Raw genomic sequence first — 23,273 nt, forward strand, 5'->3', positions numbered from 1 at the left:
CCATGGCATTGGATAGAGTATTACTGAAGCTTAAGTAATAGACTGAAATCTCACCTGTGTGCCATAAAGTCTGCCTGGTCCAGCAAAGTCCCTTTTCTTTGATGATAAGTGCCTACAGTCGCTCTGGACAGATGGGTCCTTAGCCAGCAAGAAAGAGAAGTTTTGCCCATAAATGCTATTGCTGCATTTCAAGACCACCAGTAGACAATTTCTCATCAGCCCTTCCAGGGATGTTGTCCATTTTAATTCTTGTTACAGCAGGAAAATACTCCTATTTTAGAGATTTTTAATCTTAATTTTCTGAGGTTATGGAAATCTTCCTGAAGTTAGAGGAATTTCATCTCATGAAAATGGAAAGAGAGGCTGAGCTACAGCTGTTCTTGGAGACAGATCTGAAAGGCGCCTGCTCTTCACGACGTTTCCTCTCAGGCAGAGACTGGAGGAGGCAAAGCAGAATTTTTACGCTCTAATGTTGTATTTCCGTGTCAAATACACCAGTCCATAGTGTTAGGTTGTAGCATTTCCCACCTTTGCACTGACAGGGAGCCAAGGTCACTTCTGTGCATTCAGGAGAAAAGATGGATTGGAAGTTTTGCATAAATAGAGAGTAAAGGTCTTCACAGCAGGATATACATCTATCTTAGACTTTCATTTCAGATATTTTTTCATAGTGCAAGATTAATTAGACAGAGACAAAAAGAAACATTAAAATGCCTACAGTTCACATGTATTACATGTTTTAAAATCCATTATTCTACATTCCGCATTGAGGGATAAAAAGAAAATATTGTTGTCAATTATAAAATGCTAAAGATAGCTCTATACTTTTTAAATGAACAATGATAAAAGCCTTGAAAAATTTCCTTTGATGTGAATGGAGTCTTCAGCATTTTGAAATACAATAAGATGGATTAATTGCTACTCATTAGGCAGCAAGTTGGGACAGCTTTGAATGCGCATTCTCTTCTTGGCATTAGCTATTGCCTGGCTGAAATAGCCAGCTTTTGTATTTACTCCTGTCTTCTCTAATAATAAGCAAATTGGAGATCAGGGCTAGAAACACTGAAGTGCTCTCTATCTTTTGTCCAGAACAATTGTATATTTTCATGATTTGTTTATCTTTTTTGAGCTACAGCTAATTATTGCAAAGGTTATTTGAATCAATACAAGATCTGAACAGAAATAACATCTGCAAAATTGCTTATTAGGAATCTATTTTATGTTAGTGTTACTGTCATATCCATTTTGTCAGCAAGTTGTTGTTTCTTCTCTTATGTCATTTTTTTTTTCCCTTACAAGAAAAGTTTTGTATTTTAAATATTGGTACAGGTATAGGGCTTCTTGAATTAATACTGTGTTGTGTTGTGCTTACTTTTCCTCATACTGTCTTAGATTTTTTTCTCCCAAAGTCATAGATAACATGGTATTCAAAGGCCCATTTATCATTCTAGGATAACAGTTTTTATTTTTTGCTGTAGAACTTGTTTGAACTGATTGATTGAATTATTCTTCTGTTTATGTTGGATTAAAAGAAAGTCAAGCACAAATCCTTTTGTGCTTGTCATGTAGAACTCCTGTTTCATGTGGGGCTTTTATAGATATTAAGTTTTATAATTGGATGATACTGGGGAATTATTATTATCTAATTTAACTATGTATTTTGCATTCCAAAACTAATGGGTGAAAAGTAAACCTCAAGGGCCTGATTCATTAAAAGTTATATAGTCTCCTTGCATTAGATTCTTAGTGCTTACACCTTCCAAAACCAAAGTGTTTGCAACTGCAGCCGGAAGCAGTCAGCTAAACCATGAGGTAGATCCTGATCTCCATTACAGTGATGATATTTTAGGGGTTTAGTGGAACTAGACCAAATTTCCCCTGATTGTACTCTAAATCCACCTCGGTAACATTCATTACCGATTACGTACCACAGCACAGAAGACTTTTATAAAGGGAGGGGAAGGCAGCAGTCGTAAGTGTGCAGTCTGTTACTTGCTACAGTGTCATTCCTGGGCAGCAGCAATCCCATCAGAGCTCATAAATTAAGTAGGGTCAAGCCAGGTCAGGGCCAGATGGGACCTATCCAACAAATACCTTAAGCTCCAGCAGGATTTAATGATTCAGTAGGAGATACTGTCCCCCCAAGCCTCTGCCGAACCTCAGCACGGGACTGCAGCACGCTGGGACAAACTTTCATTTTACGTACATCAGCGTAAACCTCATTGACCCAAAAGGATTTCTTCTAGTTCTACGCGGCAGCACAAGTGAGAGCAAAACCAAACCCTTTCTCTCTTGGACAAGATAGGAAATCAAAGTCTTAACTATTTGCAGTCATTAAAAATCCCACAACGTTCCTGTTTAGAGTAGGGGTGTTAACCCATTTGTCCTGGCCAAATTCCAACCTGGGTAATTACTGTAATCTGCCTGTTTAAATTACCCCTGCCGTTTTAATTGGATATATTACTTCTCTTGCTGCCTAAACTGTGATGTAATACCATTGTGTGTTATTAATCAGTTACCAAGTTTCATCCCAGAAGTGGCTGCGTTGCAGTGATAGGTAGAAAGACTCATTCCCTCCTGGTTACGAGTGCTCTCCATTACGGTGGAAAAACACCCCAACAGATACTTGTTTTTTTAGGTTGCAGGCAAGCTAATATTTCAATTTACATAAATAGCTTTAAAATGTGCTTTTCCGATTTGTTTTTGGAGACTATAGAGTCTGCCTGATTATAGAAGCATAGGCCACCACCTTCAGCTCTCCAAAACGTTCCTGGAGCTGAAGGTGCTCTTTTGCCAATGGAAGTCAGGACCTCTTATGTATTTGTATTTGATTTTGAAATTGATTTCTTTCATGTTTGAATGTGAAGTTAGTTACTTTGCGAGAAACTGATCTTCCAGTTATGCAGAGGTTCCTATGCCTACAACAGGTAAAACTTCCCGTTGATGTGTGTTGGCCTGAGTCTGTTGATGTCCAGTGGAGCTGGCAGATTTGTTGCCATTGGGAAATTTTGTAGGAGTCGTTGAAACTCCTCAAGACTAGCCCTATTGCAAGTGCTGTATTTCTGAGCTGTTGTCCAAAACATTTTTCTTTCTCTCTATCCTCCTGAAAATGTAATTGGTCAAAGAGGATAAGATGAATGGCCACCACAAAATGCAGAACATTCGAGGGTAAAAAGCAGCAATTGGCAAGAAGGAAGGCACATCCCTTCTCATGTCACGAAACAAAAGATGCTTTCTCCCTCCAAAAATCCCTGTCACTGTTCCTAAAATTCAGGATCATCAGACTCACTGCTAATGGTGGCTAAGAGCACTACAGGACAATCAAGATATCCCTCCTTCTGTGAACAGAAGGTCTTGAAGGAAGTGTAAATCTTCGAAAATTTTTTTTTAGTTCATCTGTTGTGGTGGGATTTACCTGCCGTAACTGTTGCCATGTAGAAGCTGGGTGTCCAGGTTCCTCTTCTAGTCCTTGGACAGCAATAACATTACAGAAAGTGGTGAGCTCCAGCTGGTTTTGATGCCTGGTAAGGGAGAAATACATTGTCTCCTGTAGGTGCTTACTGCACTAACAGTAGCAGGGGGTTAGCCAGCTGCCTTAGACTGCAGACTTTAGATGGCTAAAGCGAGGCGAGATGAACTACGTCATAGATATATAATTTACCCCGGGCTCATGCAACTGCCAGGTATGGGCTTTCATATCCCTAACAAAGCTTTTACTTTTAAATTCTCCCTTGGTTTAGATCCACCTAACAGTAAGGCCATTATAGCAGCAGAACAGTATGAGTTTGGGAACTTGGCAGGAGCACAGGCACTGGCTGCACCTTCATGCGGTGGCACTGGCACGGCTGGCTGCAGCCAGGAGGCAGTGCAGGAGAGGAGGCTGTAGTGCCGCCGCAGCAGTCCTGGAGAATAACGAGGTAGTCACAAAAGCAGCACTCGCGTAGTTTTGGAGGTTACTAGGACCCAGAGGCACACACATCTCTTGAATCATGCATTTCACACACGGGATATCAATCCCCTGTATGTTTGTTTTTGTTACGATTCAGCAGACTGCATGTGAGACTTGCATGGTTTGGCATTTCCAAGCCAGCTCAGCTAACAAAAAATGAGGGGAAAAGAAGCAGAAAAGTGTGGTGGTGCTAGCATCTCCATATTGCTTAGAGACATCTCATCGTCACGTTTTCGTGATGGAGGGTCCTTCTTACTGTACAGGATGGTAGAGGGGTCGGCTTTCTGGAGAGCTGCGCGAATCTCAGAATACCGCCACCTCCTAACACCCACCAAAGCATTTTTTAGCCCGGTGGTCTGCAGACATCCAAAGGCAGCCAGCAAAACATGCCACGCACAAACCTCCGGCGCACGCCCTCCTGCTCTGGGGCAGGCAGAGGTGAGTGCCGGTAGCCGGGAGAGCCAGAGCTGACTTCCAGCTCTTACCCAGCGAATTGGTTGTGGTTATATGGGAAAGGTACAAATTGGAGGAACAACCAAGTTTTGTTCACACGCCGATGGATACCACGTCCCCCGCCTCCCGCCCACCGCGCAGCAACGGGCCAGAACCTGCTCTGCAGGTGCACCGCAAGGCAGTCCCGAGGCTTAGACAGGTCAGAGAGCAGCGTCCGGTGCTGCTGTGCGGGAGGCAGGGCAGGTGAGTGCGCAGGTGTCAATGCTGCTGCAGGCAGCACCGCAGCAGGCTGCACTTCGGGCTCGCATCCTGCAAGGTGCAGAAGGGGGGACGCTGCCGGAGCAGCTACTCCCCTGCTCCACCTGCCGCTCTCCTGCGCCGCATCCCACAGAGGCACCCGCAGGGGCTCCTTGCGCAGCTCAGGGAAACAAGCTCAGCAGCAATCCCCTTCATTCAGTATCTGCAGCTTTCACGCAGGGAGGTGGGGGTTATTTCCCCCCAGAGTTTTGTCGTTAGGTTTTTATCCTTTTTTTTTTTTCCTTTTAATGAATCAGTCCCTAGGTGAAAATAATGCATTTGTTTAAAGCTGATATTTAATGTTGAGCAAACTGCTCTTCTTTTGTCTCTTACTATTTTGTTCGTATTTTGCTAAGAATCTGCTGTTCTACACAAGCATTTTAATAAACTGTTTGTTGTTGTATCCAGGTAACAAGCATGGTAAGTATTTTAACTAAACCGAGTATTATGTACCTTAGCTGTGCTTGGCAGAATTTTTGGCTAGCTTTTCCTGTACTTTCAGCCTGTGCTGTTTCTAAAGGAGCTATTCAAAGGAAGAAACTGCTCACCTATAGTACTACTACATACAAGCTTTAGAGGGAGCATATGTGCAAAGTCATATATCATGTATAAGAGCATGCATCTCTTGCCAGCATGCTTGCTACTTTGCTTGTAAAATAAAACCAGAAAAAAGCCCCCCAAATCCTTGCCTAATACTGCTTGTGTTCCTTCATTCTAAGTCACGTACCTAAATATCAGCACTTATTAATACAGTACTTCTGGATGAGGAACCCCACTTTACCAGATAGTAACGGTCTGTTGTTTACCTATTTTACCTGACCTAAGGTATCCACTTAATTAACTCTGTTGCATTAAGAGGCTTTCCATTTCTATTCTGTGATCATACGTGATTGGCAGTGACTAGGACTCCAAGCGCTGCTCTAATACAAGTAATCGATAACAACCCATCCTTTCCTAAACTTGTTTCTGTATGCTTGAAAACAGCAGAAATTTTATAGCTGATTGTTTTCTTTGGGAACACTGTAAATCTGTAAAATACCACAATTGGAAGTTTAAAATGTTATTTACATTCTTGTGATCTAACTTTTAAAATACTTGTCATAAAAGAGAATCCAAAATTTTCTAAACCTGTAAGCATGAAGAAAAATCTGTCATTGTTTGCAAGTCAGTTGCAGTTCTGTGTTCTCATTTTACAGTGCAATACGAAAGGCAAACTTCTCTTAGATCTAAATGATAGAGCTCAAATCTCAGTGCTCACTGTCCTGCAGGCAGAGACTTAGCAGCAGACCGTGTTTAGTCCAGCCTGACCTAAAATCAGCAGAATTTGCCCAGATAAACAAGTGGGCAGTAGTTTGCTCTCCCAGAGCTTCCTGCGTCTTGGCAGAGCAGACTGTGAGAATTCAGGTCTACCATGCATGTCTGAGAGGAGGTTTTGCCTTGAGGTAGTTTGAGTGTTAGCCTCCGTGCTGTATTTTTTTTTCCTGCATGGTTTGCTATTTTTGCATTTTCTGTGTGGCTTTTTAAGTTTTTAGTTATGTGCTTGTAGCTGCAGTTATTTAACATCATTTGTTGTGCCAAATGTTTTAAGACTCCATGTAATTGTCATATTAAAGGATCAGACAGCAAAGGACAAAGCACTCCAGCACATGGCAGCAATGTCATCAGCTCAGATAGTCTCAGCTACTGCTATTCACAACAAGCTGGGCCTGCCAGGAATTCCCCGTCCTACATTTCCTGGGGCACCTGGGGTAAGTTGTTAGCCGAGTCCCAAAAAAATCCCTGTATTCTCTAACAATGTTCAGTAGAAAACTAAGGCTGAATGAATGGATTAATGCTTTCACTCGTGTTTGCAAAAGGAATCATGCTTGTTCAGAAATATCCAAAACCTTTCAACAAAGAAAACAATTGTGGGTCTGTTTGTTTGTTTTCCTTCTTTCAGTTTTGGCCGGGCATGATTCAAACGGGGCAGCCTGGATCCTCACAAGAGTAAGTCTGAAAATTAAAATAGGCTTCTATATGCAGTGTGGGGCTGGCTTGTGCACTTTGCTGCCAGAGGGTATCAATGAGGCAAGAACTTGAAATTTTTTCTAAAAAGGAGGAAAAGATAGTTGTAGAGAAAGGAAGAGCCTTTACAGTGATATGAACTCACATTCGAAAAGTTATAAGGGATCCCAGACCTTAAAGCTGAGGCTGAATACCTAATAGGCACACTCCTTATTCTCCCATTGTGTGGTGAGATGCAATGATAATGCCAGGGAAGCAGCTGGTAAGGTTTTGCCTGTGAATAAGTTTCCAGCACGAATACTCCCATCCTCTTTTAACTATATGAGCAATACTGGAGGCAAGGGGGACGTATTTTCCTGCAGAGCAGGAGATGACTGCATGAGGCCCATTAGCGGTCAGTAGGGTTACTGCCCTTCGGCACCATGGTAGCAGCAGCAGCATACAGAGAAGGAAGCCTTTGCCCCTCTGTCAGGTGGTACATTTTCAGCCCTGCGGTCGTCTCTGGAGCAATGTTTCCCAGCCTTATTCTTCAGCTTCTTCCCACCTTATTCCCTTGAAGTCCATGGGAGTCTTTGTGCTCCTGTAGTTCAGTGTCCTCTGGATTTACTGGGAGTCAAAGCAATCACCATCCATGTCTGCTGCGACACTTGCAACAGGCAGGTCAGGTTTCCTGCTCTGTGACTGAGTGTGGATGAGCTCCTCGCTTTAAGATGTTGGGTATAATTCTCAACCCTCTCTCTCTCTATTACCTCTTTGCTGTCTGTCTGTTAAATATTCTGTGCAAGGAAGAGATATGTTTGTGGGTAAAGGTCATTAGCCATGTATTTTCTTATACTATGTGACTGGAATTTACTGTGGATGGCATGCTGTATGATTTTTGTGTAATTCTTTATTCCAGCGTAAAGCCATTCGTTCAGCAGGCCTATCCTATACAGCCATCGGTCACAGCTCCCATTTCAGGTAATTCTTCCATTTATACTCTCCTTTAAAAACACTTGAATTGTGTACTGAATGTGATGTATTAATTCCTGAGATGGACAGAGCCACTACTCCATATCTAACACTCCCTGTAGCCAAACCAAACACCAGTCCCAATGTCCTATTAACTGATTATATATGAGGGAAAATCATTGGGTTTGGGGTTTTGGGGGGATTGTTCCCCATTTTAGGTAGGAAACACTAATACATATGCAAGCAGTTGTGATATGTTATCTCTAGTCAGCATTCGATATTGTAGGGAAATGCTCTCTAAAAAAATGAGTAACAGGATGCATGTTTCTTTTTTAACAGCTAAATCTTGCTTCTATCTGTAATGAGAATAAGGCTTAATTTATTTTAAACTGAGGCTAAAAACTCTTCCAAAACCATATATGTTTAGCCTTAAGTATAGAACATCTCTGTGTATCTGGTTGTTGATAACTCTTCCCCCTCCTGAAGATCCTGCTCTGGCTGGTACCACTTTGATAAGTACCTAATGTTTATTCTGACTTCTGTTGCTCAAACTGATCAAGCCCTTCCCATGGCTACTTCCCTACTCCTTTCCCCAAGTTGGTTTCATGGCTAATTTCGGGAAAGATCATTATTTCTTTGCAGATGGTAACTAATTTTACGTCTCCCTTGCCGAAAGACACCATGCTTCTGACTCTGTTTGAACTGCAGTTTTCTGACTCTTACCCAGTTTTTTATGATTTTTCTAACTTGCTGCTATTTAATGCTTAAAACTAAGGTTATCTTTCTGCATCTCTGATTATTTCCTTTTTCCTGATATTCCTAATATATAACATTGTTTTCTAAGGCAGGCATTTTGAATCGTCGTCTTCTTTTATTCTTTCATGTTTTCTCTCAGAGTGGGATTATTGGTATTTCTAAATCAGTCAAAACTCATGCATGAGTTTTTACTTCTGTTGTGGTTTAACCCCAGCAGCAACTAAACACCATGCAGCTGCTCACTCACTCCCCCCCCAACCAGTGGGATGGGGGAGAGAATTGGAAAAAAGAAGTAAGACTCGGAGTTGAGATAAGAACAGTTTAATAGAACAGAAAAGTAGAAACTAATAATGATAATGGTAACACTAATAAAATGACAATAGTAATAATAAAAGGATTGGAATATGCAAGTGATGCACAAGGCAATTGCTCACCACCCACCAATCGACGCCCAGTTACTCCCCGAGCGGAGATGCCCCCAGCCCCACTCCCCCAGTTTATATACTGGGCATGACGTTACATGGTATGGAATACCCCTTTGGCCAGTTTGGGTCAGCTGCCCTGGCTGTGTCCCCTCCCTTCTTGCTGGCTGGGCATGAGAAGCTGAAAAATCCCTGACTTTAGACTAAATATTACTTAGCAACAACAGAAAACATCAGTGTGTTATCAACATTCTTCTCATACCTAACTCAAAACATAGCACTGTACCAGCTACTAGGAAGAAAATTAACTCTATCCCATCTGAAACCAGGACAACTTCATTAGAATTCCTCTTCATGTCTAACCAGTCACATTTGTAATTCCCTATTTCATACAAGCCTCACACCTTCATTGCCTAATTTTGAGGGCTGGAGTCAGGTACCATACTCCCATTACGGGATATGGACACATGCTACCTGTGACCTCTTCCTGGTTCTCAACCTAGTTCAGGATTATCTTTGTTGTCTAACCTTTGGTGCCTCTCCCCTGCCTTCCATGCACCTGCATCTCTCCCAAGATCAGTTTTGTCTTCGAGCTGCTGCCTTTCCCTTCTTCCTTCACTGTTTTGTTTCCTTCTCATCTAATTTTCCGCGATGAGGAGCAAGAGATAGCGTTTGTTCCTTCTCTTGAGGTGAGTTAGAGATGGTGGTTAACATCCCTTCTCTCTCTAGATCATGTCATTCCCTCTTTATTATCAATTTAAAACCTTCTTTTTCTTTTTAGGGTATGATTCAGCCCTCTACAGTAATTATTTATTATTATCTGTAATATAATGCTGCCTAAAAGCTCCAAAAGAAGTCAAAGACCCAATGTACAAATACATAGTAAGAGACAGTCCCTGCCTTGGAAACCTTATACACTAAATAGGAGAGGGGAATTGAGAGTGGCAGAAGAAAAAGGCAAAAAGAGAGGTGATTTACTTTTAACATGTGGCACATTAGGAACCAGAAATGGAGGCCAGTTCTCTTGACTCCCAAGGCAGTAATACCTCCTGTGTCTTGCTGCCAGTTTCCAATGAAGGGTCAGCTGTAAGTCTACGTGAAGTCTCTATAAATCTCTATAATCTAGTATATAATTTAAACAAAAATTCTACAGTGAGTTACAGCCCCAAGGAAACAAAGAAGTAGATCTTTTATTTGCACCATTATTAGCTTGCTGGGTTGGGACCTCTTTTTCTACATATTGTTCTGTGGTTTTCAAATTTTAACTCATTCTGAATTCATTATTTGCTGAAATTAATATAAACATCCAAGGGCTACATGCATAATTCCTGATTATATTTAATTCAGAAAACATAAACTGAGGAGTTGTCAACTTCTTCATGAAAACAGTTCCTTTCTTTTAGGCTTTGAGCCTACGTCAGCTCCAGCTCCCTCAGTCCCTGCGTGGCAGGGCCGATCGATTGGTACGACCAAGCTCAGGCTGGTGGAGTTTTCGGCTTTCCTTGAACAGCAGAGGGATCCCGAATCAGTAAGTGTTGCTCTCGTGCCTGCTAATCTTCAGCTTTTCTCCATTGCTCCCCACCCTTTGAGGATGCTTTCTAGGGCTAAACCTGATGGAATACACTTGGTGTTTCTGCAGTCGTTACTGCTCAGTGTAATATTCCTTTCACTGTAGAACTATATTTTTCTTTCTTGCCCTCTTTTTCCCCATTTGCAGAAGTGAGAGGCCTCTCTAAAAGCAGGCGTGGTTCGCTATGGCGCCTGTCTCACTGTTGACCTAGTTTAGCAGTTGTACCAAATGGCGTCGTGTTTTTGGCAATAATTCAGTACTTAAAGTTAAAGCCTAATCTACTTCCTAACAGAAACAAAATTAAGGACTTGCATAGAAACTATGCATATTATCTTAAATATCTGACATTTGGGAGAGCATCTGAGTGTCAGGATTGTCCCTTTTGGCTCCAGCCTGCCAAGCATGTACTGTTTAACTGTATCACTTTTTTTTTTTTTCTTTTTAATTGAGGTTACCTATCTGAATGTCCAATCATTCAGCCTTCCTTGATCTTTCATTGTGTTTATGGTCCAATCCGAGGTTTGGATTTTTCTTTTTTTTTTTTTTTCCCAGGAAGTTTTTTGTTTTGTTTTGATTTTTAGTCTGCATCCTATACCTGCAAGGGTAGTCTATGAAGTTGGCTGTAATGTTTCATTTACTCCAGTCAGCCTTGAACCTTGATGTTAATCATCATATATTTACCAAGAACATTTGTTAGTAGCCTAGCACTGTTTCTACTGCATCGCAAATAAATCAAAAGAGCTTCTTTCAGCTCGAACCTGAGAATTTTTACTGAGATAATTTCTGAAAAGCAAATACCGTCATGAATGGTTGATATAGATGGGCCATTCTTGTTCAGATTCCTGGTAAAATACAGTAGCTTGGAACAGAGAGAAGCTATCACTTGCTCTTTATAATTCAGCAATGGAAACCATAGCATTTATGGGCTCGGGCCAGGGGTGTTATCCAGGGAGTGTTTACCCTGCGTGATGGAGATTGGAGACATAGCCCAGAAACCTTACAACAGAGGAATGCTCCTGGCGGAGAAACATCACAATGAAAATATACCATATCTCAGCTATTCATATACTAAATATGTGGCAGTGTGTTGGTTTGCTAAATGTCATGTTTTGCCAGGTTGAATTAACTTTGAGGGAGGAAATGTTTGGCAGCAGGTACGGTTATCTCAGCACTTACCTGACTGTTAGAAACTGCATGGTTTCCCTGGAATCCCTCTGCCTTCCCATGGCCCTGATTCCCACGCTCTCCCAGCAGTCCTGGCTCTGGTGGGCTAAAGCTTCATCTTAGTGTCCTCCAGACTAATCCACCGCTGGAACGCCTTCTCCATCCCCAGCCCCGGGTTCATCCAGACGGTGGTTTGTATTTCCGATGCAGAAACACAACATCCAGGTTTTCTCATCAGGCAGCCTTATCAATACGCAGCTTTCAGAGTCCTTGGCTCGCTGACCCCGTGTAACATGTCCTGCTGATTTATGGGCTCTGCCGTATCCAGATTGCTGCACACCAGGATGTTATGTGTGTGCCTCGAGGTTATCGGGAAAACAGGATGTGGCCATGTAACGCTCAGCGTTACTGTGCTGTATGTGAATGAAATGGCATTTCAGTGTGTTTTGATTTACTGTTTTGCTAGTATACCACCTAATTATCCTTTTTCCATAGATTTTTATAACGCAAAACTATTTGCAAAACCCATGGGCTTATATGGTGTAGAGCTTCGGTGTATCTGCATGGCTTTATGTAAAAGAGAGTGAATGAGAGTTCAGCAACTGAGTAACTCTTACGTCTTTCCCTCTAAGAAAAATCTCCCTCAAACCAAGTACGCTCATAACAGATAACATGTGGTTGCCCATCACACTGCTGGTGTCTGTGACATGAAACCAACTGAGTGACATGAATATATTTGCAACATGACTGACAGACCAAAAATGAGAAGATGCTGCTTTGGCAGGGGAAAGAGCCGCGGGTCCCGCTCTGCCATGGTGGCACAGCTCGGAGCCAGTTGTGCTCACACACGTTGTGTGGGCTGGTGGCTTGGGGACGTGTTGGGGCTCTCATTTTTCAGGCAGGTGCAGGCTCCGGGGAATGCAACACAGCCACTTGCATTGCAGAGAGAGAGTGGAGGCCTGAATAGAAACACGGTTACCCAGGATGGCCCCGTAAATACTGTAAAGCCTTTTTTGGAGTAAACTGGTATTATTTGGAATTCCTGAGGGTGCAGCACAGCCCACCGGAACTTGTCCCAGCTTGTGAGCATATTGCTGAGAAACCCACCTTATAAATGCAGAGCATTTATGCAGGAGGTTTACTAGAGAAGCAAGAGCATCAAACTACCCAGACTGGTTTTTGAAAAAAACAATTACTCGCGTGCTGTAACATTGCAGAAATGAGACATGAAGAAAAGTCAATTCCCAGTCATGCATTAATCCCAATTTAGATCATTCCTTACACCCACGCTGGAAGCGCAGTGGGGCAGCGCTGTGCGAGGGCTGCGTGGGGACAGCCTGGACCAGCTGGGCAGGCGCTGCGGGGAGCCGAGGGATGAGCCCCCATGGGCGAGCGTGTCACCACCCCTGCCCAGCAAAGGGGAGTCAGGAGAAGGGGAAGCATTGTTTAGATCAGATTAAGTAAATTTGATTATTTGGATCTTAAACAAGGGCGTAGAAAAAAACCCCAAGGCAGTGCGACCAGTTCCCAGCGCAACCGCAGAAGGACATTTGCTGGTGAGGCACTGGTGCACGCCTGTCTGCAGGGACGACTCTGAGGGGCCCTGCCTCCTGCCAGCCTTCCCTGTCTCCAATGCACAGACTTTTCCAGCAAGCACCAAAAGTCCTCCCTGGAGATGGGAGCCAGCCCCCAGCCTCATTTAGTGCTGTTGAAGAAAATGTGAATTCTGCCTGTGGTTTTGTACATCTTTCTTTGTGTTGCTGCCATATTTTATTGCAGATATGGTTTGAGCAGCATAGAAAAGATGGGGGTTTATTACTTTTTAAATAACAAAATCAGCAAGCTAGGGAAGATGTGTGTTTTGCACAATTTGCGTATGAAGTCGTGTAGGCATGTGCTGTGGTTGCAGCATCTCCTGTATGCCTTTGTGCCTTTGCTGACCTGAGACCAATATATGTATACACTGCTACATGAGAGCCGTGTAAGAGTTCTCATGTATCTTCTGAAAAAAATAGTTATATGTTCATTACACTTCTGACTATTTACAGAAAATGACATGAAGTATTATTTTGATCAAATGTGTTTCCAACATTTTATTAAAAAAAAAGATGTCCCTTTCTCCCTCTCTCCCCTAACCCAAAACCAGGTCAGAAAGCCTCATAGTAGTGGGGGCAAATAGACCAATTCCACCTTAAAATGTAACCTGGAAGTTTATTGAAAAAGGCTTATTTGACATGGCACCTGGGGCTGGGACTTGATGATCCTGGGAGCCTCCTTGCAGTCTATATTCCTGTACAGCAATTAGAAATTTAGGTCTGCCTGCCCATGGTGACTTCCAGCAACTTCAATGGGGCTGTGCATGGGCATAAAGGTCCACCCACAGGGAATTCATTGTAGGAGTGGGGCCTTAAACATTTCTGGGGTTCTTCCAATGGCAATTGGTGTTTAAAAGTACAAAAGCCCCTCAATGTCAGGCAGTTATGTTAATTTAGAGTGGGCATTCTGGTGGGTCGAAAATGTGCTCCTTAGAGTCCTGTCACTTGTGGAGGGCTGTTGACTTTTTTTCCCTTGCCTAGCCACAAAATTGTTCCATTAACTAAAGAAAAAATATAGAAAGGAAACAATAAGCAACCCTCACTGTAACTCTGCATGGCAGAAGATAGTCTGGGAGACATAAGATGGCACAGTTGCAAAATCTTGGAATACTGACTCTGCAGTTAAGGATGGGTAAAATTACTTCTCCTTTTACATGAAAATCAATTCAGTTTACAAATGTCAAGCTGTATTTTCCTTCTGTGGCATTTTGCGCTCAAGTACAATTCCTAAATGGTGCATAGAAGCTGCCCGTGTAGGTCCAAGCACCAGCGTTTTAGTTAGTTACCTTTAATTATTGCCTACCATATATAACTATATTCTCAACAGATTAACAAGTTTATGTACCCATCTGTTGCTTTCAGACAGGTTTTCCTTAATGGGGGCTTTCCATTTTTACTGTAGTGGTTCTGTGAAAGTTCAGGACAAATGCTTAAACCAAGTAATCCCAAGTTCCCTAACAAATATAAACTGAGTATGCAAGCAGATTAGAAGGGATCTAAGCAATCGACTGTTATACAAGTAGCTATAAAATACAAAGACTATAACACTGAAATGATAATAATTCCAAGTATTTTATTTTTTATATATATATATATATATATATATATATATATTTTCAAGCTTGCTTTCCAATCAGGAAAAAAACCCTGCCACCACCCAACAAAAAAAAAAGCCCTTTCTTCTTTTCCTCTTCGAGTATTCTCACTCTTGCTGCCACATTCATTTCTACTGCGAGCCCTTCAGACAGCTTTACATCTAAAATATCTATAGAGGGCTATAAAGAACATGACCGATCGGCATTTTCAGTATTAATCCAACTAACCAAACTGTCAGATTGTGTTAGGTCCAAATTTCAAAATGTATTTTAAAGAGTGGTAAAGAAATAAAATATTCTTTATGTTTTAATTCAGATTTTATTGTTGTTGTAAAAGGGCTTTGTGAGCCCAGGGAGAATTGTGCCTGAGAACCAGAAAGTGAAAGCAATTGCTCAAGGGCCATAAAAACAGCCTGCTATCATTAGCCAAATGCAGTAAAATTCACCAAAGTTAATCAAACCACCTAAGTGATGAAAAATAAATGAGATCTTTTCAAAAGAAGCCCTCCATCTTTGAACAATATCCATTGTTACAAGCATTGCTTATCCTTTCCGTATTCCCTGTAAACAGTATAACAAGCAGTTCGGCATTTCAGTCGTGAGGAAGTCCTTGGTTTAGGGTCTTTGTCATGTGAAAGGACGAGGAAGCAAACCCACACTGGGATGAACGTCTTGGAGTGGCAGACTCAGGATTTGAGGTCATTTTAATCTGAAATCGGACAAAGTTTAGCTAATTGCGGGGGTCGTTTATTTTGCAGTGCTGGAGAGCTATGCGTTGGCGCTGGGAAGCGAATGTCATACTCTGTAAAATGTTCATATTCAGGTGTCCATAGTTCAAAGTGCCAAGAAACCACTTCAAGGGGGTCCGGCATTGACACAGGCTCCCATCTTGAAACCGTGGCGTCACAGCAGACCTCCCGGCCGGCAGCGTTCCCAGGGGACCCCGTGGAGATGTGGCAGGAGGCCGGGGCCAGCTCCCCCAGCCCAGTCGCAGGGTCAGGACACGGGCTCTGCGGGAGAGGGCCCTGGCGTGAAAACGCGGCGGAGCGGGTACAGAGACCGAGCGCGATTTGTTCCTCGAAGTCGGCCCACGTTAAGCGCTGAGGACGGGTGGAAAGACTGCAGGGGCCTGACTGACCGTGCTCTCGCTGCTGCCTTCACGCACGCTCTCTCCCTTTTCCCAAAACCCACCACCGCTGCCGGGAATTTCCCAGCAAAATTAAAAGCGCTGGTTTTGCTTAACCGAAGGGGGCCGCCGGCGGCGATGGCGGCCCCCTCCGCCAGGCCCTGCGTCGCGGCCGGTGCCCTGGGCCTGCCGTGTCCCCGCCGGCACTCCCCCAAAGCCCGGCACCGAAAACCCCCAGGGTAGGGGGTTTAGCCAGGGCACCGAAAACCCCCAGGGCAGGGGGTTTAGCCAGGGCACCGAAAACCCCCAGGGCAGGGGGTTTAGCCAGGGCACCGGGGTCTGACCAGGGAAACGCGGCGTCGCGGAGGAGGGAAGGAGCGAGTGGGTGAGGTTGTGGGGTAGCTGGAGCAGAGCCCGGGCACCCAGCGCCTGCGACCAGCCCGGGAGAGCCGTAAAACCGGGGCGGTGGGGTTGGGGTCCTGTCATCCCAGCGGGGGGCCCTCTGCCTCCCACGGCGCCGTGCTGTTCCCACGGGGAGGAGGAGTGGGGGGACGCGTGGGTTGGGCCGGCGGCGGCAGCGCGGTGGGCTGCGGCTGCGCGTCTCCCCCGCACCGCCCGCCCTGCCTGCCCGCCGAACCCCGAGCGCCCGCCTCGCGCTCGCCCCGAGGGGCCGTGCACCTGGCTGCGCCTCGGCCCCCCGTTTTCCCGTCTCGTTCCGCTGCGGCTTCCCCCGCCCCTACAGCCACCCCAGAGTTGTTTAGCTGGGCTGCAAAGTCAAGCTCTCAGAAGTTGGGAGATGTCCTCGTGCGTCTGCTCGACAATGCAGCGGTTAATTACAGGCTTACGTGTTTGTTTGTTCCCGCTTCGTTCAGTGTAGATGTAGATGGCCTTTCTTTGATAAGTAACTATTCAGTAGTTTGTTTTCTTCTGTTGTTGAAACGCGTGGCCCCGTGCCCTGCTCGCTGTGCACTGTCTAACCTCTCTTCCAAACGGAATTAATAATTCCTCCCATTTGCATTTCACGGATGTATTAGTGCAGTCATTTTTTAGATGAAGGAGCATTATTACTCACATCTGACAAACCAAGAACTTCAGGTGCAAAAGAATGAATGGGCCGCTGATTTTGAGGGTCCCCTTTGATTTGTCATGAGCCTGATTTTGCAGAGTACTTAGCATTATTGAGAGCTTCCTATATTCAGGCATAATTTTCCCATCTGAGCACTCAGCACTTCTGGAATTGGGACCGCAGGGTCTCAAATCAGACAGGCCAGAACTGAAGGACGCATCTTCACTGTTGCCGGAAAGCCACTGAAACTGTTGTGTGAGCACCTTGCCCAACCAGCAAGTCCCAGTTTCACACTGGGACTCCTGTGGCAGTAGCTGGGAAGTGCTGGGCAACATTAACGTGTCGGGGCTGGGAACTGCCCTCGCTTGTCACCTACCTCCCCATTTCTGCAACCATAAAGTAGCCAAAGATCTCCTTCTACTTCGCGTTCCTGCCTGATTCAGTCCCTCAGCAGACCCAGGCAGGAGTCTGAAATGGGTGGAGGTCCTTGAAAGACTAGGTTGACCATGCAGTTGTATCGTAGCGTACAAACACAGAAAGTTTGATTAACATTTCACATGAAAGTGTTAAAAACCTTAGTAACAGGAGTTGGTACAGACTCCAGTTATAGCATTAAAATGCTATAAATATAACTCCCAATCTGCTTCAGTGGAGGACAACAGCAACAGGAATGAAATGTGCAGTTACTAGTGTTTTGGTGAAAATAAGAAAAATTGTTGGCAGACCAAGTGATTTTCTTACATCAGCAGGAAATTAAAGAGTGTCAGATTTACAAGATACAGAGAGACAGCAGAGCTGAGGCTGGGCAGGGTACAGGTTAGAGCTGCATGCAGACTGCTGATATACTAGTGATTGGTTTTTAATCAGTCCACCCCAGCTGGCTCCTTTTTCCTCCAAAAGTGCAGTTGCTGCACAGGCAGCGGTACATTTTTAAAAGACGGGTTGGACTGGTCTGTGGAGGTACAGAGGGAATCACTGCATGGTGCCAGGCACCGGAGCAGTGCTGTTTTCTCTCGTTTCAGTGAAAGCTCAGGCTGTCCCACCTGCCTTCCACTCACCCGCCCCTCTGAGCTGCGGCGGTAGTCCTTGTGACCTCCAGTACAGAATATATTCAGTCCAAAGAGAGCCAAGAGGCTGTCCCTCTGTGTCAGGGAGAGAGAAGACCTGCAGCACACAAGACTACAATCCATCCAAGTTGCCAGCCTCTCCCCATGGTATTTTATCGTAAGGATTTGTTGCTGCAGGTAGTGATATCGATGGCCTCACCCTCGTGGTTGTTACGCTTGAAATTTGCAGGAACCTACAGATCTCATGAAGCAGCCCAGCTAGCAAGGCGCTGTTATTAGGCCGTGCAGGGCAGACGGGGCGGCGGGGTGCTGCCCCCTCCCCGTCCCGCTCAACCGCCCCGTGAGTGCGCGAGGTCCAGCAAGCTGCCAGCTCGCTGTCCCGCTGCGGGGCCAGGGCTGTTTGCAGAGGATCTTACACCACCTCCCGCACCAGCGCGGGGATGACTCCCAGGCGTGTGTGTGCGATCCGGGGGGGGGGGGGGGGGGGCTCTTAAATCATGGCTGTGCAGGTCATCCCTGCAGAAGGAGCTGCTGGGGTCCTCTCTCAGGCCACCTGCCTTCCACCTTGCTCCGCGTCCACGTCACCCAGCCTCGGCAGGGCCGGGGAGCCACTCAGCCCCTGCGTTCTGCTCACTGTGGTTATGTAGGGCCGTGCAGCCCCGACGGACAGGAGCAGCCATGGAGCGGGTACCCCCGCAGCTCGGCACGCCCAGCTCGCCTGCACCAGGAGCACGAGAGGGTTGGCTTCGCTGCCATCTGCATCTTGGCCACCACTGTTTAATAAAAAACTTTGTCCTATACAGGCTTGCCAAGGCTTGGCGTTAGCTCCACAGGTGTGGGGAACACAGAGATGTGGCAGAGAGAGCAAACCTGCATTTCATGGGTTGGAAAGACTGTTGCCTTAGAATATAAGTGCAAAATCGGTGAGGAGCTGTGACAAATATATATGCTGGCTGATAAAACAAATGTAGGTGGTTTGTCTTTGTTCTGCACCAGCTTAAATGCTTGCATCCCCTGCCATTGGCAATTTGTCTTGGTTCTTTTAAATTCCTAAGTGGATTATAATTTTTCTCGTGGTATTATTTGACAACAGTCATATTTCATGGCTTTACTGCATTCTTTGGATAGTTAGAATTTTTTTAAGGAAAGGAGCTCAGTAAGAGGCGGCCATCTCCAGGGCATGTTGTGTAATGCAGACGCTGAAGACGTAGCTGAAATTGTTCTTTGTATTTTTATGTAGCTTTTATCCTCTGAAAATACAGGATTTGCCCTATGATAGTTTACAGCATCTAAAGCACGTTAGTACCCCGATGCCGGATGCAAATCCTTCAAATGCTGTAGCATGAGTAAATTCCTCAGCACCTAAGGTACTTCAATGACTCTGGAATACTCAGTCTAAAATAACTGTGAATTCTCAGTATAACGAGGATGTTTTTAAGCTTTTCAGACACTAATGGGTTCAAAAATATAGGCATACAACTTAGCTTCTTTGCTTTTATCTATGCATAAATTCCTGCCATGGAGTATGTTTGTATAAAAACGATAGGGATCATTTCAGTATCCACTTACCCTGCTCCGAATATTATATTATCGTTTGTTAGTTCGTAGAAATATGCCATATCTAATTAGGTTAGTAATGATTGTACTTAGCATAGGAATTGCAGCAACATAAGGAGAAAATAATCACACATTGCAATATCAAAATAAACATTTCTGTCCTAAGAATGTTGTCAGGTGATGTCATACCATCTGTCCTACTGTACCCACTCGGAAATTTTGCTGCAGCAGCATCTGGTACTTTGGCGAGCTCCACAGACAACTGTGGTAGCTTTACAGCTGCCTTTAACTTTGCTTTTATATTTAAACAGTATTAAGACTTCATGCTCCGTGTTCCTATAAATGTGTTTGCTTTTACTGAAGTTGGATACTGAGCAATTTGTATGTTTTCCTGGTTTGCAGAATAAGGTACAGTGTGTGAATTGTCTTGGGAATTTGCAGTTGCCAAACTGTAAAATACAGCTTTCCCCTCCTCCTTCACTCCACAGCCACCTTTGGGCCGGGGAGAGAGACACTCTTAGGGAGGACACTTTCCTGGGCGCAGGAGAACCTGAGCCCTCAGTTCTGTTCCTATAAAAATGTGGTTATTTGTACAACCTGGAACAACTCCAGCAGAGAAGACTGAGAGGAAACAATCCCAAAATAAATAATAACCTGGTCACTAATGATGGGGATGGTTTTTCAAGCCCTTACTCTGCACGAGTGAGAGCAGAGAGATGCTTTGGGGCTCCTCACATCCCCAGGGAGAGCACAACTGCTGGGCACTCCTAAGCAGGCTACAGGGGTGCTGGGGGAAGGGAAATGTTTTGGTTTAATTTTTCAGAGAAGGCTGAAGTGCTTACCTCTACCGGACAATTCTCATCATTCTCCTTGAGAAATGGAGATGTTTGCCTGATAGCAGACAAGCTTCCGTCGATAGCCACGGTCAGCGACCCAGCCCGTGCCCCGTCCTCCTGTACTTCACCCCTGGTAGCTTAGGAAAGCAACAGGAGCAGGTTTCTGGATTCCCTTTCTTGCATTCCTGGCAGTTCCCAGGTATATGGGGCACTGATACATTTTACTGAGATCTAAGTTTTTCAGTAGGCAGCAAGATACATAAGAAATGTTCAGCGTGACTTTTAGTTATTTACTCACAGTACTGCGAACTAAGTAAGTGACAACAGTGTCAAAAAACCAAAAGTTGGAGCCATGGTGCTTTCTCATATTACTCTGCATTTGTTTTGTTTGTTTTGTCATGTTAAAATGCCTCCTTAGTCCACTTTTACCACTACTGGGTAAAGAAACATGCTAAATCTGACCATGAACACTGTTATGGTAGGCACTCATGGTTGCTAACCAGTACAGTGATTTCCTGTATCGTGTGTAAGTGATCAGTGTGCAAGCTAAACCAGTGCTGGGTGAGGGCTAGCTGGCACATGTTTGTGGGCACACTCACTCCTGCACGCGTGCATTCAGCTCCCCACCGCCTGTTTATTTCTCTGCCATGCTTGTTTTCTTCTTCAGGGTAGAAACAGCTTCTCTGGATCAGCTGTGCCCCTTTTGGGCTCCACATGCACTAGCTAAAGGCTGGGTAAGTTCTCCACTTGTGCACAGAAGCAGCTGGGATGGCATTATTTTGAAGGAGGGCTGCAAGGAAAATCCATATAACCAGTGCTCTCAGACTGGGACTTGCTTGTGCAAATACCTTAATAAAGTGTTACGCTTTCCTTTTTCCTTCCACAAAATTACGAAAGAAATACAACCCTGTAAAAAGCATGGACCGTATCTCATTTTTGGCCCCATACACAGATGAGTGTTTTCTGATTCTAAATTCAGATTTCACTGTGCTAGATGATTTTTAAATAGATTTCAATGTTATTTCCTAAGTGCAGAAATCTAGCCAGTCCATTTCCTTTTCCCCAGAGTTTTGGACATCTGCTGGGGAAGGCGCTGCATACACCAAAGGAAGGCTCTGAGTGGATGTCCAATTAATTTAGATTTGTCATTTCAATTTGTTCATTCGGCAGGTATATAGTAAACAAAATAGCTTAAATGAAGTCTGCTTTGGGGTTTTAAATATTTTATTTGTGCTTAGCTTTTGGGAATTGCCCCTTATATACAGCATCTGTTCAATAAGACAGGGTTTTCTAGTGTTCGTTGACTGCATATCAACTTTCCTTTAATTGAGTTAGCAAAATGTTTTGTGATCTGCATGGTTAAAAACCCCAGTGTTTAATCCTGGAACTCTTGAGCTCCTTCACTCTGCTCACATGACACTATGAGCTGCTGATTGACTGGCAGAGGGTCTTGGGGGCTCGTCCTTCCACCTTCATTTCAGGTGCTGAAAGGTGCTCTCGTCTTGGAGAAATGGCAGCCCCTAAAAGACCATATTGGACTCAGTAGGGGCTGCTGGGGACTTCACTGGGCCAAGGATTTCCCTCAGGCAGGAAAGGGGTTGCTGAGGTGATTCCCGTGATTATAATGAGGTGCGATGGGATGAAGTTAAGCAATAGGAAATTGAAGCTGAACGTGTTTTGGCAGAGATGGTCATCTGTAGAGCTAGCTCCCAAAGGAAGTGGTAAAAGTTTGGCTCTTTAGTATTACATGGGTCAAAATACTGGAGGACATACAGTGAGGACCAGTTCTATCGTAACAGCAACACAGAGTAACTGGCCTTCTCGTTATTGTCATTCAGGAGTTAGTTAAAAGAAAATCCCTTCCATCTCTTTTAGTTAAGTGGCATTAGCATATGCTATAGATAGAGGTTTGGGATTTTTTAATAGGCAAACAGGAGGTGTATATGTGTGGGCTCTGTGGCACTAGCAGAAATTCCCTCTCTGAGGATATGGGACATTAAAAGGCATGGTTTAAAGAAGCAGAAATGGGCTTTCCTCATGATCATGTTCATCTTATTATGCTCTGCTAAGGGCTCTTCTATTACTGTGCTGCCGCTGGGTCTTTCAGTGTAAATTACTCCCTTGAAGATGACCATGTTTTGTGGTTTGCAGCAGGGACACAGGTTTTTTGATGTTGACCCTTGTTCACAAGAGGCTATGACACAATCACTAAAGTTGTTCATGGAAATCATACTGCAGAAAATCATAGTCCCAGGAGTAATGTGCGAGTCATTTAATCCATCAAAGCGCGCTACCCTCCGCAGGAACACATGCAGGCCCGTGCCGTAAGGAACCTCTGTTCTTTTTGTACAGCACTGATTTTCCTGTTTCTTTCTTGCAGTACAATAAACACCTCTTCGTACACATTGGACACGCTAACCATTCTTACAATGACCCGTTGCTTGAATCGGTGGACATTCGTCAGATTTATGACAAATTCCCTGAAAAGAAGGGCGGTCTAAAGGAACTGTTTGGGAAGGGGCCCCAAAACGCTTTCTTCCTCGTAAAATTCTGGGTGAGTAAGACACGACGTGAAGAACTCTCTTGTCCATAAGGCCTGTGTTTAGTGTTTAGCACCCTTTGGGGTGCTTGTGGAAATTTCTCCTGTCGTCATTTAAAAGTGCAAAGCTGTATATCCTTCAGGTAGGACGCTGGCCCAGAGCCCCTCTAGTTGACAGCTCCACCAGAAGTCTGTGTTGCAGATGACATGCAAAGGCAGATGCGTGCCTCAACTGTGCTTGACACAGCTGCTGGGCAGGAGCAAACAGGTAACGAGAGCCCTCGTTTGTAAATGGGGAACTGCCATCTAGTGGTCCGAGGAAAAAC

The 23,273-nt window shown here is 44.5% G+C and overlaps 1 protein-coding gene across 6 annotated transcripts in view; it reads left to right on the forward strand.

The window, feature by feature from the left end:
- The window catches only part of TEAD1 (TEA domain transcription factor 1), a 165,420-nt gene that overhangs the window by 122,318 nt on the left and 19,829 nt on the right, over window positions 1-23,273 (forward strand). For 3 of the 6 annotated variants that reach the window (XM_030039066.2, XM_030039065.2, XM_030039071.2), the window contains 6 exons: window positions 5,108-5,119; window positions 6,313-6,447; window positions 6,639-6,685; window positions 7,602-7,663; window positions 10,236-10,360; window positions 22,789-22,962. In XM_030039066.2, the coding sequence (XP_029894926.1) occupies window positions 5,108-5,119; window positions 6,313-6,447; window positions 6,639-6,685; window positions 7,602-7,663; window positions 10,236-10,360; window positions 22,789-22,962 (555 nt within the window). The remainder of the gene's footprint in view (window positions 1-5,107; window positions 5,120-6,312; window positions 6,448-6,638; window positions 6,686-7,601; window positions 7,664-10,235; window positions 10,361-22,788; window positions 22,963-23,273) is intronic. The other 3 variants (XM_030039068.2, XM_030039069.2, XM_030039070.2) reach the window with 2 other exon arrangements.

This window comes from Aquila chrysaetos, chromosome 16, assembly GCF_900496995.4.
Source record: "Aquila chrysaetos chrysaetos chromosome 16, bAquChr1.4, whole genome shotgun sequence".
Taxonomy (NCBI): Eukaryota; Metazoa; Chordata; class Aves; order Accipitriformes; family Accipitridae; genus Aquila; species Aquila chrysaetos.